The sequence below is a fragment of the Vigna unguiculata genome, chromosome 7 (genome assembly GCF_037176805.1).
Source record: "Vigna unguiculata cultivar grain cowpea cultivar isolate G323 ecotype 2 chromosome 7, ASM3717680v1, whole genome shotgun sequence".
In the NCBI taxonomy this organism is placed as follows: domain Eukaryota; kingdom Viridiplantae; phylum Streptophyta; class Magnoliopsida; order Fabales; family Fabaceae; genus Vigna; species Vigna unguiculata.
Window position 1 is genome coordinate 1,739,332 of NC_140798.1, and position 13,486 is coordinate 1,752,817.

The 13,486-nt window shown below is 30.4% G+C and overlaps 1 protein-coding gene across 2 annotated transcripts; it reads right to left on the reverse strand.

Moving 5' to 3' along the window:
• Positions 1 to 1,200: 1,200 nt before the first annotated feature.
• LOC114189657 (ABC transporter G family member 22-like) lies at positions 1,201 to 10,699 on the reverse strand. Of its 2 annotated transcripts, XR_003605713.2 has the most exons (12): positions 10,559 to 10,699; positions 9,605 to 10,003; positions 5,957 to 6,024; positions 5,292 to 5,527; positions 4,948 to 5,103; positions 4,591 to 4,774; positions 4,072 to 4,380; positions 3,492 to 3,779; positions 2,908 to 3,192; positions 2,436 to 2,543; positions 1,958 to 2,242; positions 1,201 to 1,544 (listed from the first exon to the last, which is right to left on the reverse strand). XR_003605713.2 is itself a non-coding variant. In XM_028078288.2 (11 exons), the coding sequence occupies exons 2-11, from the start codon at positions 9,987 to 9,989 to the stop codon at positions 2,021 to 2,023; spliced, it is 2,241 nt and encodes a 746-aa protein (XP_027934089.1). In that variant the 5' UTR covers positions 9,990 to 10,003; positions 10,559 to 10,699; the 3' UTR covers positions 1,760 to 2,020. The 2 variants fall into 2 exon arrangements, 1 of the variants encoding a protein (XP_027934089.1); XM_028078288.2 differs by lacking the exon at positions 1,201 to 1,544 and having other exon boundaries at positions 1,760 to 2,242.
• Between the last annotated feature and the right edge of the window lie 2,787 nt (positions 10,700 to 13,486).

A 13,486-nucleotide genomic window follows, 5' to 3' on the forward strand; every position in this document is an offset into this window, starting at 1 on the left:
TAGCCTGATTTACACAAATTTTATTCAAAATTTATTATCTAAAAAAATTAAATCTCAAAAATATAAACACCTAACGTATATTTTGAAAAATATAATTTTAACTATAAAATTTAATTCTTAAATTTAAATTAAAAGAATTATTAACGATAAAAAACTCACTTAATTTAAGTTGACGAGTCATATACATGGGAATTTTTGTTTAAAAAAAATTCATCTTACACATGATGACTTTTCTATAGTGAATGACCGTAATTTATTTTAAAAATTATCTAAATTTGTAAATTCTAAAAGAAAGTTGACCATTTCAATTGAATATATATATATATATATATATATATATATATATATATATATATATATATTATTTGGTGCTTATTGATCATTGCAATACAAAACTCTTTTGAACATGTATATTTTCTTAAATAGTTTCACATATATTTCAGATTAGTGGTTGATCTTAATTAATAATTTTAGAAGATAAAATAATTTTTATAAATTAAAGTATAATTTCAATGTCTCATGTTTATAAAAATTTATCAGAATTTATTCTACTCATATTGTAAGGTGGCTTGAGCGAAGTTTCTTCCTCTCACATGTGTAGTGCACTTCTCATTATTTATTAACAAAAGTTTCAAACAAATTGTATTACTTTTAATCATTAACAACACTTTTTTTTTCTATTGAATGAAGAAATAAAAAAATACTACTAAAAATTCTCATATTATATGAAAATTTTCTTGTAAATTTGTTAAAAAAATTTGCAAAAAAATTTTTTATGCTATTTTCTTTTAAGGATCTTAATTAGTAGGTAATTTTTTCGTAGATAATTATTTTTTTAAAAATTATAAAATCTGTAAGTATTTTCTACAAAATTTGATTTGAAAAAATGTTTTATAAAAAATATTTTAAAAAAAAATTGACAGCAATTTTCTGTAATTTTTTTTTCATAATAAAATTTATAAATATTTTGTATAAAAAAATTTCAAAACAAAATTGATAAAAAATATAAATTTTTTTAGCTTTGAAAACTATGAATTCATACTAGGTACATTCCTATTAGAATTCTACTTCAAAGTAGTGATAAAATACAAAATCTGTTTCATCTTACATGTTTTTCAATTATTTTTATATAGACAGGAATAATCGAATGAATTATATCAAGTCAAACGATTAGGACAAATATGTCAAAATCATAAATACTTTATTTTTGGTAGTATCCTTTATTATATACTTTATTATATATGCTTAGTTTTGAATGGCTAATATCTGCATTGAACTTGTATCTGAGATTGTACATAACTATCACATTGTACCCTCGTTATGTTTTTCTTCTTATGCTGTGATATATTTTGATGCACATTATACTATTAGCATCTTTAAGCCCTCAATATAGTAACTTAAGTTACCTCCTTAATCTTCCCAAAAATCATTTCTACTTATCACATTTTTATTAAGTCTAAAGGGGTTTCTAATAGTTATATATCCATCATTTGCATACATCATTTGCCTTTTCTCTTTCTTCCTTTTCCAAAGCCTGATCAAGCCTGCAACATGATAAACCATGAAATATGATATTTATTGCAAAATTTGATGTCTATTCTAAAGTTGATTACATTAAAATTGACAATGAATTTCCTACCACAATACACAGTAGGTTTAATGCAAGTTGTAACTTTTGTTGATGTCAAGTTATGTCTTTCTGGAGAATTGTGATTTCAGAAAGGCTTAAGCAACTTAACTACGCTAGATTCGTAGCAAATGGATAAACTTGAGTCAATTAAACATTGCTGCAGAGTTAAGAATCTCTCCAAAACAAATATCTGAATTCTCCAGATAAAACTGTGCCTATGATCATAACATGTGGTTGCTTGCACTATTAATGTGTTTCACCATGCTAATGCTAAGTGAAATACAATATTCACAAGACTAAATCAAAAAAGCCAGAAGCTCTAGCTACCTAGGTGCACCATTTGGTGTTTGAGTCTTCTTCATTCATGCAATGCAAAGAGTGAAGTTTAAGTTAAGCCCCTGATTGAAGTTTCATTCTCCTGAGAGAAAGATATGCCAAGAAACGGTAGCCAAAAACCATGACTATTAGAGCAGCTACCTCTGTTGCACCACTATCAATTCTGATACCATTTATGATTGGTGAAATGTGTTCATATTGCACCTTCAGCAGAAGTTTGTAGGTGTGGTAGTTGAAAGACATGTACCGGATCCATGAAAAAAATATGGGGACTCTCTGCCAAAGTTAATTTAGTATCACAAGTTAAACATTCTTCTGAACAATAAAATCAGTAACTAGTACAAACAAATTGAATTTGACATTTAAAATTGTGTCAATTTTCTTTAGTTCAAGCTCTATTGTACTAGTCAAAACACCTTGGTTGGTTTGATGTTTTATATGAAAAATAAGGACTGGAATGTTTGTTTACCTGTACAAAAAATCCTCCAGCCAGCATGAAAGTCATCACAGTAACTGAAGCTAAAGTTGTTGCTCTTTTCAAGTCCATTAATGTGGCTCCAATAGCAAGTCCAAGTCCCTGATTCACATAAGTCATGTGTTAAGAAGTGAACCTTTAGCTTAACTCAACCTTACAAACCCAAATTGTTAGGTGAGTTTCAATTCACTTATATATTATAAATTGATCTTATCTCTAGTCAATGTGAGACTCTTAAAGTAAGAACTGAAAACTGTATTTAGAGTCAATTTGGTGTGAAACACTGATTTTTTATAAGCAATTCCTTATTTTGATTTTACTTCTTTTATTCAAAGGCATGAAAAATAGTCAGAACATTTCTTGTTTGTTTTCAAATGTTTGAAAATAATATGGATACTATGGAAGTTTTTTGCATTGTCATTCATGTTTGTTGTGTTTCCTAATTGATTGGAAACTAAATGAATACCTGAGCAGCCACTATGCAGAGGAAGACAGTGAGAATGGTGAGGAAAAATGGTGCAACACTGAGTCTGAGACCGGCCATGAAATAAACAACAAGTAGAAAAAGCACTGGTAAAATGAGGTCAAGTGGAAGGTCACTGGTGGTTCTAGCCAAGAAGTATGCACTTAGTCTGTACATATCTGCTGCTCTCTCCTTACTCAACATGGCTCTTTCTTGAGGAAATGTGAATATTGCAGTGAAAACAGGAAAAAATCCCCAGAAAACGGCAATGAAGAATAGCAATCCTGCCTGCAATCCACAAAGATCAGTATCTTACAATGTTCATGCTTGTAATAGCATGTCTGATAAAGAAAAATACAAGCTAACACATTCTATGGTACATTTTTTCTAAGGTGTTATCATTGACTAAAATTTCTTAAGACTCACAAATGTCTTTAAATATAAGTTTCAATGAATTCTAATTAATAATAGAGAATATGTCAGAAAAGGGATGTTTCCAATATTCTAGATGTGTATTTGTACTTTCTTTCTTTTCCTTTGTTTTTATGACTTTTGTCACCATTTTAGGACTAGCAGAAATAGCTTACCTGATCTTGCAGATCTTTTGGGTTCTTAGTGTCTGATTGCCACCAGAGTAATCCTAAAATGACAGCAGTAGATAAAACTTGAGTGATTCTTAACCAGCTAAAATAATCATGTCTACGTTCTTTGATTCCTCTCCAAAATAATATGGAATATTGCTCATCCCAACTTGCTCCCCATTGTCTCTTATGAGAACACACTTTAGACTTCACTGCTTCATCAAGAGGTATAGGAACCATTAGTCTTTTCTTTTCTGTTTCTGCAACTCGAGTTTCATATGCCTCCACCAGATACTGTTAAAATTCATCTTTGATGAGATCAATGTTTTCTCATCTTGAGATTCTTTATACTTGAATGATGTTAAAACTCAAGACTAAACTACTTAAAATTTGCTTCTGTCATGAAAACCTACATACTAATGTAAAGAATTTTTGTACAGTATCATTTAATCAAGAATTGGCATGCATGATAAGTTTGATAACTTCTACAGTAACACTTTAAATCTCATATCTACCATGACCAATTTCTAATTTTAGAGTGCCTGTTCTTTACAAATGATATACTGCAAAGAGCTGTGACGGTTACCTCGTGTACAACTGCTGGTGATGGTTTCCCATTTGGTGTTTCTGCTTCTGCATTTTCCATGTGTACTCTATCTTCCAACTCTGAGGGTAGGGAAACATCATTTATGTTTCCATTGGCAAGGTCTAGCAAAAACTCTGCTGGGTTCATGGAAATAAGTGGTGAGCATCCAATAGACTGGAAGTAAGTCATTGCTTCTGATGCTTTTCCAAAGTAAAGCAAGCTCCCTTTTCCAAGAAGGATCAACTTGTCAAATTTGTGAAAGAGTCTGCTTGATGGTTGGTGAATTGTCGTCACCACTGTTTTACCAGCCTACAATTGCAATTAACAAGCTAGTGATAAAGGTTTAGTCATGGCTAAGATATCTTGCAGGTTCATCACCAAAGCATAAACTTAATGGTTCATGCATGTAAATAAATAAATACACTCAAAAGATCTTAAACTAAAGAGGGTCTGCCAGTATTTCTCATGAGATATTAGGTGTGGTCTAAAATCTTAGGATATGATATATATAACAAATACCTCTGCTATGTCTTGTAGCATCTGAACGATCCTCAAGGCTGTTGTGGAATCCAAACCAGATGTTGGTTCATCAAGAAAAAGAAGAGAAGGGTTGATTATGATCTCATTTCCAATACAAACTCTCTTCCTCTCACCACCAGATACTCCACGCACAAAGGAACCTCCAATCATAGTGTCTTGGCACCTTTTTCATACATAAAATATAAACTATTGGCTTCCATATTTAAGTACCAATAACATGTAAAATGGTTATACTACTCTACTCTTCAGTCCTTGCCATGACTTTCTCTATCAATGTGACTTTGTGCTCATAATAATTTAGACATTCATTGTTAAGGATGGAATGGAACCATTTACCTCTCCAAGCCAAGCTCATAGATTACATCCAAAGCTCGTTTTTCCTTCTGCTCCTTTGTGAATGTCTTTGGAAGCCTTAGCCTGGCTGCGTATGTCAAAGTCTCTTTCACAGTTAAGTGAGGAAACAGAACATCATCTTGTGTCACAAATCCTATCCTGCCACATGTTATATATGATAAGTTGGTTAACTCTTAGAATAATTACCTTAAAGATAATTTCTTTAGTTTAATTTTAAGTACCCTATTAATTTTCACTTTTGAACATGTTTGTTGCAGATGCACTTAGTAAGATGGTGGTCTCCACCATATAAGAGTAAATCTGGCTATTATAGTTCTATGTTTTACCTGCTCTTAAGGAACTTAGAGTATGGTTGATCATTGTAAGTGATAGATCCACCACTTATAGGATGGCATAACCTGCCTCCAAGAAGGTTTAAAAGGGTTGTTTTTCCACTTCCTGAGGGACCCATCAATGCCAAAACTTCCCCTGGATTTACAGAACCAGTTATCCCATTCAAGATATCCTTCTCCTCAGTTGTTGTCATGCCTTTGATCACTACCTTGTAGCTCACATCTGTGAACTGCACATTCCACAGTAAGAACAAAACTCATTATATGTGTGTGTTCCCTGACTAACACATCATCACAACTATGCTCAATGCACCACAATATATACATAGCCGTGTTATAAAGCTCAAGATATAGTTAAGTAAGTAGTACTGCTAATTTATTTGTCTGGTTAACTTGAAGAAGGGGTAGCACTGTGCATTGATGCTGCATGAAATGAAACTTAGTACAAGACTGAACCTGATGATCATGCTATATAAGCCATGTTCTATTGGTTAAGTTGATTGTTAAAGGAAGCTTGATTCATGCCTGGTGAAATACACAGGACCAGATCAAAGTCATGTTCTATTATTAATGAATAGAAACTTAGTTTGAAGCTTTGAATCCTGGCAGAGGTTGGTGTAGAGATGGAAACATTTATACAAGTAATAAATGTGCATTACCTTGAGAAATATGGGTAGAGTAGGTTCCGTTTGAAACTTTGTCCTAGGTCCAGCTTCGATATCTTCAGCTGCAACACACATAGTTAACAACCCTTTTTAAAAAGAAGCTCCTTCAGTCAGAAGGCAACACCAGGCATGCAACTGTTACAGTTTCACCTCTAAAGAAATGAATAAAAATGGTTGTTCTTGATCTTGACCAAGTGTGTGGTGGTGGTGTTATCATGAGAGGGTAAATATCTTTAAAGTGATTCGGAATATAAACTATGCATGGATGCTTCTCATGTCAGCATGTCAGTGACACTACATGATCCATTAAAAGGGTGCAACATTTGCTGGTGATGAAAACTCATGTGGGGTAGCATGGACCATGATTAGGCACTGACATGAACCAGTGAAGTTGCATCCTCATGGTGGTGAAAGTGAAAAAGTCAACCTGAATTTAATCGAGGGACCCAAACATGAGGCAATTTGCTCTCCCAGAAAAAAGGAAGAAGGGGAAAAAAACACAGAAAGAGACAGATTCACTTGTGTGTGGAGCCACAGGTACGACATAATTAACAGCTAAATTGTCTTTCAAAGACATTAGTCAACAAAATGTGTCATGTTCCCCGCATAATAGTACCTCAAGAAAAAAAATGTTTGAAACTTTATATGAGAGGATGTAACATGGAAAAAGAAACCAAAAACTTGAGTTTGAAGTTTCTCCAATAAAATGAAAAGCCACCCCATGAATCACATCAGAAAACTGTGCATGCATGAATATATGACAAGATAATTAGTACAATATATAACTGAACTTACTTTGTACTTTCATCTTCCATAAATATGCTTCTAATAATCTCATAACAATAATTAAGCTTACTTTGTACCTTTGTCCATCTTTAATAACCCATTTTATTGATAAAAAAATATTATTTATTACGATCACAAAAGTTTAGATACTAATTTACAAAATAAAAAAATATATTATTTATTAAAATAGTTATTGTAATGAATAAAAAAATTATAATTGATTAATAATTAATTAAAAACTACCTTTTTATAGCTAAAATCATTATAGTTAATATTTAGCGACCAATTTATAAATTTATTTTTGTGATAGTCAAAATCTTGATAATTAAACTTTAGTTGTTAATTTAAAAATCAATTATAATTCTTTATTTATAATAATAATTATTTTAATAATTAATAATTTTATTTTATAAATTAGTATCTAAATTGATTATTATATAATTATTAATTTTTAGTCAATAAAATTGGTTACTAATAACAAAGGCGTATTTAGGTGATAAAATTATCAAGTTTAATTTTTCTCGTACACTTGTATAAACTTATTTTACTGTCACCGTCAATTTATATATAAGTTTTTACTCTTGCACTTTTTATAGGGTTTTGTTAGCATGAGTTTGACCAATATTAAACAATTTTGTTTTTTTAAATTACGTATATCAAATTTCACGTAATTAATATTTTATTTAGCCACTTTTATTTATACTCAATATATTGTACACAAAAAAAAAGCAGACCAATGAAATACCAATTGGTTTTTCTTTTCACAAAATTGATCCATTATACAGAAAATCCAATTCAATGATTGAATTGGTTTGTTTATCTAAAAAAAAGTCATCAAACGACATAATTAGTGTAAATGGATGATGTTAATCAATGTTTAATATAAGTATAAAGGTTAGCAATGTGACAAGAAAAAAAGAAATATTGATATGTGTCTGAAAATGATGATGAAATTATTAATGAGAAGAAGTATGATTGGTGTAATGAAAGAGACAGTTATGTGGGGCCCACTAGAGTGCGTTGGGTTTGTTTGGATCGTGAATCACGGGCTTTGTGGTTAGAAGTGGTTGCTTAGATTGGACCCATCTTTCAGATCTACCACAACCTATTTCATGGTAAATCTATCCAATTTTATTTTTATTATTACATGCTTTTTAATTCATAAGTTTTTATAAGAAAAATACGAAAAATAAATTGATTTTTTTTTTCAAAATTATACATCGTTCAAGATAGTATCGTTATGAGAAAAGGACAATTTAACAATATAGAATCACATCTCTTAATAATAGTATGCTTTTTGAGGATATAAAAAATAAATTAAAATAAACACAAACAATACGATAAACGACACCAGAAACTCATGCAATAAAAATATTATATTTAGATAATTCAAATTTATTTCTAAAAAAATTACGATTAATACAAATAGACATATTTTTATACCAAAAATAATAATTTTAATTTAAAAATATTAATTCTCTTTTTAAAAGTGCTCACAAAATTTGTTTTCTAATCTCATCATATTTAATCATAATAATTAAAGAAAGTTCATACTGATAATAATTAAAGAAAGTTTCATATTAAAAATTTAAATATTTTTTTTCTATAAACTAAAATCAAATTATATATATATATATATATATTAAAAAAAATTATAGAAAACATCCAAAAATAATTTATATATTAACAACACAAATTAATTTTAGCTTGTAAAAGATCTTTTTTTTTCCTTTATTTATTTCTACTTAAAGATGAGTGTTTTCAAATAAACCCTATTGTGTAAACTTTAATTGTATTATATTTTTAAGTATGATATTGTTTCACTCGCTTTTTATTTTAAGAGAATCAACTTTTATATATATATATATATATATATATATATATATATATATATATATATATATATATATAAATCTTACACATTTTTGACACCATTTTTAATTTTAAAACTTTAAGACACCATTTTTAATTTTAAAACTTTAAGATAATGATGTTATGAATTTTTATTTTATATAATATTTAATTTTATCTATTCTATATCTAATATAAAACTTTTTGATTCACATATTAACTATTTTCGAGAAATGTGATTTTACTGTAAAAAAGGTCGGTTATTGGAAGCATAGGTATGAGTGGTGCTTAGCCACATGGTGTGGATTACGGAAAGGTACCAATAGGGATTGTACTTGTTTGGATAATATAGCAGTTAACAGGAAAGTGATGAGATTTTGAGATTTTAACTTTTCACATGTACTTCACTTTCTGTTCTCTTTGCCCTACCCAAAAGGTCGTTCTGATAAATGCAGATGCTTCTGCATTATTATTTATCACAAAAAGGAAATCTACTCTCAGATCTCTAAATTCAATCTGCATCACACAACACACCATCTATGTTCTGTGGTTACTATAGCTGCACGACACAAACCTAAACCAGAGGTATATAATATAAAATTGTTCTTTCAATTTAACTTTATGCAGACATGTTCTTAATTTTACAAATGGAAAATGATTTGAATTGTTATTGTAATTATTTATTTATTTATCCATTGAATATAAAAAATAAAAAGTGACATCATTTTCAACTACCTAAGAGTTCAGCATCATTGAATGATTGACTCCAGAAGGATCAACCTAGACAACAAAAAAAGCTGAATTCATTTCATTTGGTTTTTATTTATTATATACTTTACATAAATAAGTATTAAATTAAGAAAAAAGATGTTCTTAGATTACCCTTTATTAAAACATGATATAAAACATAAGATAAAATAAAAATGTAACTTGAATCATGGTTTTGAAAGAACATTGGAGTATGAAAATGCATGATGCAGAAAGATGATTATGATCGAAACTTACGAATATCATCATCGCTGAAGGGTTTGGAGTCAGCGATTTCTTCAGGAGGCATGGTGAAGCCAGTGAAGGAGAAAGAGAGTCCCAAGCTAGCACTTGAGGCTCTGCTAAGTGCTGCACCACTGCTCAGATCATCAAAATCCAACTTCATTTGGCTTATTTGAGCACTTCTAGACTTTCTTATGTGAGTGTTCTTCCCTCCGCCGCCGCGTCCCGGTGACGCGCCGGTCAGCCGCCGGCTCGACTTCCTCGACAGGGTGCCGCCACCTTCCACCACCCCGTTCGCAGAGTGGTCGCTCGACGGCGGCGACTTCATCGCCGCCACCATAGACTCCACTAACTGATCAGATTTTGTTCTCACTAATGATGTGTTGTTTGCTTTCTCCATGTTCTCAGTCACCACTGTTTGCCAAAAAAATTGTGTTTTTAAACAGACAATATTTTAAGAGAAATTTGTTTGGTATAACCTATGTCTGATGTTTTTTAACCGCAGCACAGTTTTCAGATTTCTCATAAACAACAAAGTTTTACACAGATATCCCCATTTGCCCTAACACAAGAGTTTTTAATATATCTTCTTAGAAATTAATTATATCTTCTTTCTCTGTATTGATTCAAGTTGATCAAATAAAACCCTTAGATTTCTCTGGTAGCAAAGCAAATACAGTTTATTTATCAGTATATAAATGAAATTTTATAATATATATATATATATATATATATATAGTTCATGAAAACTATATATGTTAACAGTGGAGAGGCATAGTATATAACAGAAATATTGGTATGTTTTTTTGTTTTGAAAGCTGAAAATTTTGGAGGGGAATCGGGTAATAGTAGCAAAGTAGTCAAAGAGTAGAAGGAGTAATAATTGAAGACAAGAAAACATGTTATATAGTACAGGAATAGGTATAATTTTATTTTTGTTGTTTAAGAAGTGAAAGCAGAAAAAAATACCTGAAAGCAGAATAAAGAGTTGTTTTTAGTGGTGATGATGATCCCAAAATGGAAAAGGAGACCAAAACTAAACTCAGAAAAACAACACAATCGATGAATTAACACATCCAATCATGCAGAGGACTCACACTCTTATAAAGGGCAATTAAGACCCTAACGATGAAGTTACGAAACTACCCTTTCCCTTCACTGCAAATATCAATGTGTTTTGTTTTCCATCTTTTTAGATAAGAACTAGACCTCAAGATATGATTGCACGTTATGGAGCTTCCATGCACGCTAGGTAAGGCCATGATTGTCCTGCACGCGTCAAACATGTAATGCTAATACAACTCTATTAGAAATTTAAGTGTGAGTTTAAGTTCTACATCGTTTAGAAATAAAAAAACAGAGTATTATATATAAAGACCCATAAATTCATTGTCTTAAGATTTTGGATTAAAAGTAGTGTCGATGTCTTATATAGTTGGACTCAGGTCTTATTAATGTTGTATCTTCCCAATGAAATTTTCTCTGTAACCCTAACAAACCCTTTTATTTTATTTTATTATTTTTCTGATTATGATTATTGTTCATGCAAATTCCTCAGAGTTTGGAGGGTTGTGTCAACTAGTTGGGTGGAGGTTGAAAATGGTGTCAAAGATCAGGGTTTTGGTATTAATGAAGCTGTTTAGCCATATTTGTTGTGATGAAAGGAGTGAGGGTGGCAACTCATGGCTCATGTGCCGGCTAATTAAGTGCTTCTAATGAGGACAAAACTTTCATTATATGATAATAGCATAATCATGTAATCATGTATGTATTTTGTAGGGTTCTGTCTACAATTCATTTTACAGATATAATAATCATAGTTTATTCTAAGTAAGAGTCACTCTTCATACAAGTTCAGTAATACAAGCTCTTTCAACATCTGATGCAGTCACGTTCGACAGTGGATCCATAAAGTTAAAATGAAACATGAATGTCTATAAAAAGTGAAATAGAACAACGGTACGGTGATTCAATATTTCTACTTTATTTAGATTATTTTAGATCATTCGGACTTCCAACACACCCCCTCACGCCGAGGTATATTCATCTTGTGCGTGGAACAAAATGTCCAAGAAAGACTCTAACTTGACTCTGATACCATGTTAGTAGTGAGCTTTAAATCTATCTCAACCCCACAAAACCGACTTTTAAGGTGAGAATTGAACTCACTTATGTATTGTGAATTGGCCTTATCTCTAGTCGTCGATATGAGACTTTCAACAATAATAGATAAATAAGTGCAAATTTCACTTTATAAGTTGATTATGTAGAGATGAGCTAGATTTAAAAGTTTATTTCTTAATATGGTATATCAGAATCATGAATTAAAGTCTATTTTAGTAAAAAAATTTATCTGTTAAATCTAAGATTAATTCACGATATACGAGTGAGTGCAAATTTTACTTTACAAACAGACTCTGAGTCTGTGAGACTGAGTTAAGTTTAAAAATTTACGTGCTAAAGTTGCAATTAGTTATAATGAGTTTGTAACGGTAACAGTAGTGTGATAGGTAGGAATTGCAGTTGAGGATGGCAATTTAAATTGAAAGCATGATGTTTAGTAAAAAAGTGGTGTTTGCTGGGTTAGAGAGGGACCTGTAGCTAACTATTTGAGATCTTGCTTTCATGAGAGATTACCTGCAGAAGAGGGAAGTGTAGGGTTTTTGGAGTTTTCTATGCTGGAAAGATATCATGTCTAGTACCTTTTCATTCTGAAATTCAACCATGTTGATGCAGACTACATCTACATATATATATTTATTTAAATACTACTTTTGTCTTTTTCCCAATCTCTAAATATATCAAATTTTCAACCCTGCAAATATTTTATTAACATCTTTTTAATTTCTTTTTTGCCATATTTATAATATATATATATATATATATATATATATATATATATATATATGTGTGTGTGTGTGTGTGTGTGAATTTACCTTTTTTGTTTTACAAATACCAGAAGTTATAAACGCTCAAATATAAGAAAAAAAAATTATACAAATTTTCACATATATAATTCTTGTTCATCTGTTTTTTACCTTGTTTATGATACGTCTGATTGATAGAAAGAATAGAGCAAAAGAAGCGAAAACCCTAACTTGTTTTTAGTGAGCGAAAAAGTAAGTGTATTAAGGACAAATTATTATCATTATGGATCAGTTTCACTTGTACTCTGTGTTTTATGAAGTTTCTACGAAGCTTCCTTCGAATATATTGGTGGCATGTACTTTGTCAAAAATTAAATTTTCATTGTCATTACACTCTTGTACCTTCAACAAATTTCATTGTCGTTCTCGTACCTTCAAGAATTGCAGTACAAATCTCCACGGGTTACCGCAAAAAACTTTCTGATATTGAAACTTGTGGGAAAAAAGAAAGAACATTTTCATGAAAAAAGTTATAGAATAGGTTTATGTATAGACATAGACTTACAATATGCCAAAATTTCTTTACGTTTATAAATTGATTTCTTATGTTGTATTGTTAGAAATCTTACATCGACTAGAGATAAGATTAATTCACAATATATAAGTGTAGTGTAAACCTTATCTTACAAACCGATTTTGTAAAGTTGAGTTAAATTTAAAGTACACTCTCTCTAACATGTATATACATGGTTGCCCTTAAATAAAATAAGTTATTAAGTACAAAATTCTAAAATATTGAACTGGGTCACTCACTTGCTTAGGTATAGTAGGTTATTATTCATGAAAATCATACAATACAAATCACTCAATAATAGTAGAAAATTTAAGCGTAAAGACAAAAATATATTCAATGCATAAAGTTGTAAAACGTGTCTGCAAATCACGTGATGTGTATCCCAATTAGAAATGGATTGACAATGAACTTTATTATCATATTATTCATTTGAATGTGTTATATAATCTATAGTGT

Excerpts from the sequence above, each read along its gene's own strand:
- LOC114189657 (XM_028078288.2), bottom strand. The coding sequence starts at position 9,989 with ATGGAGAAAGCAAACAACACATCATTAGTGAGAACAAAATCTGATCAG. Across the intron at positions 5,528-5,956 it reads CTCTACCCATATTTCTCAAG|TTCACAGATGTGAGCTACAA; the intron begins GTAATGCACATT and ends TGGAATGTGCAG. Across the intron at positions 2,544-2,907 it reads TCTGCATAGTGGCTGCTCAG|GGACTTGGACTTGCTATTGG; the intron begins GTATTCATTTAG and ends TATGTGAATCAG.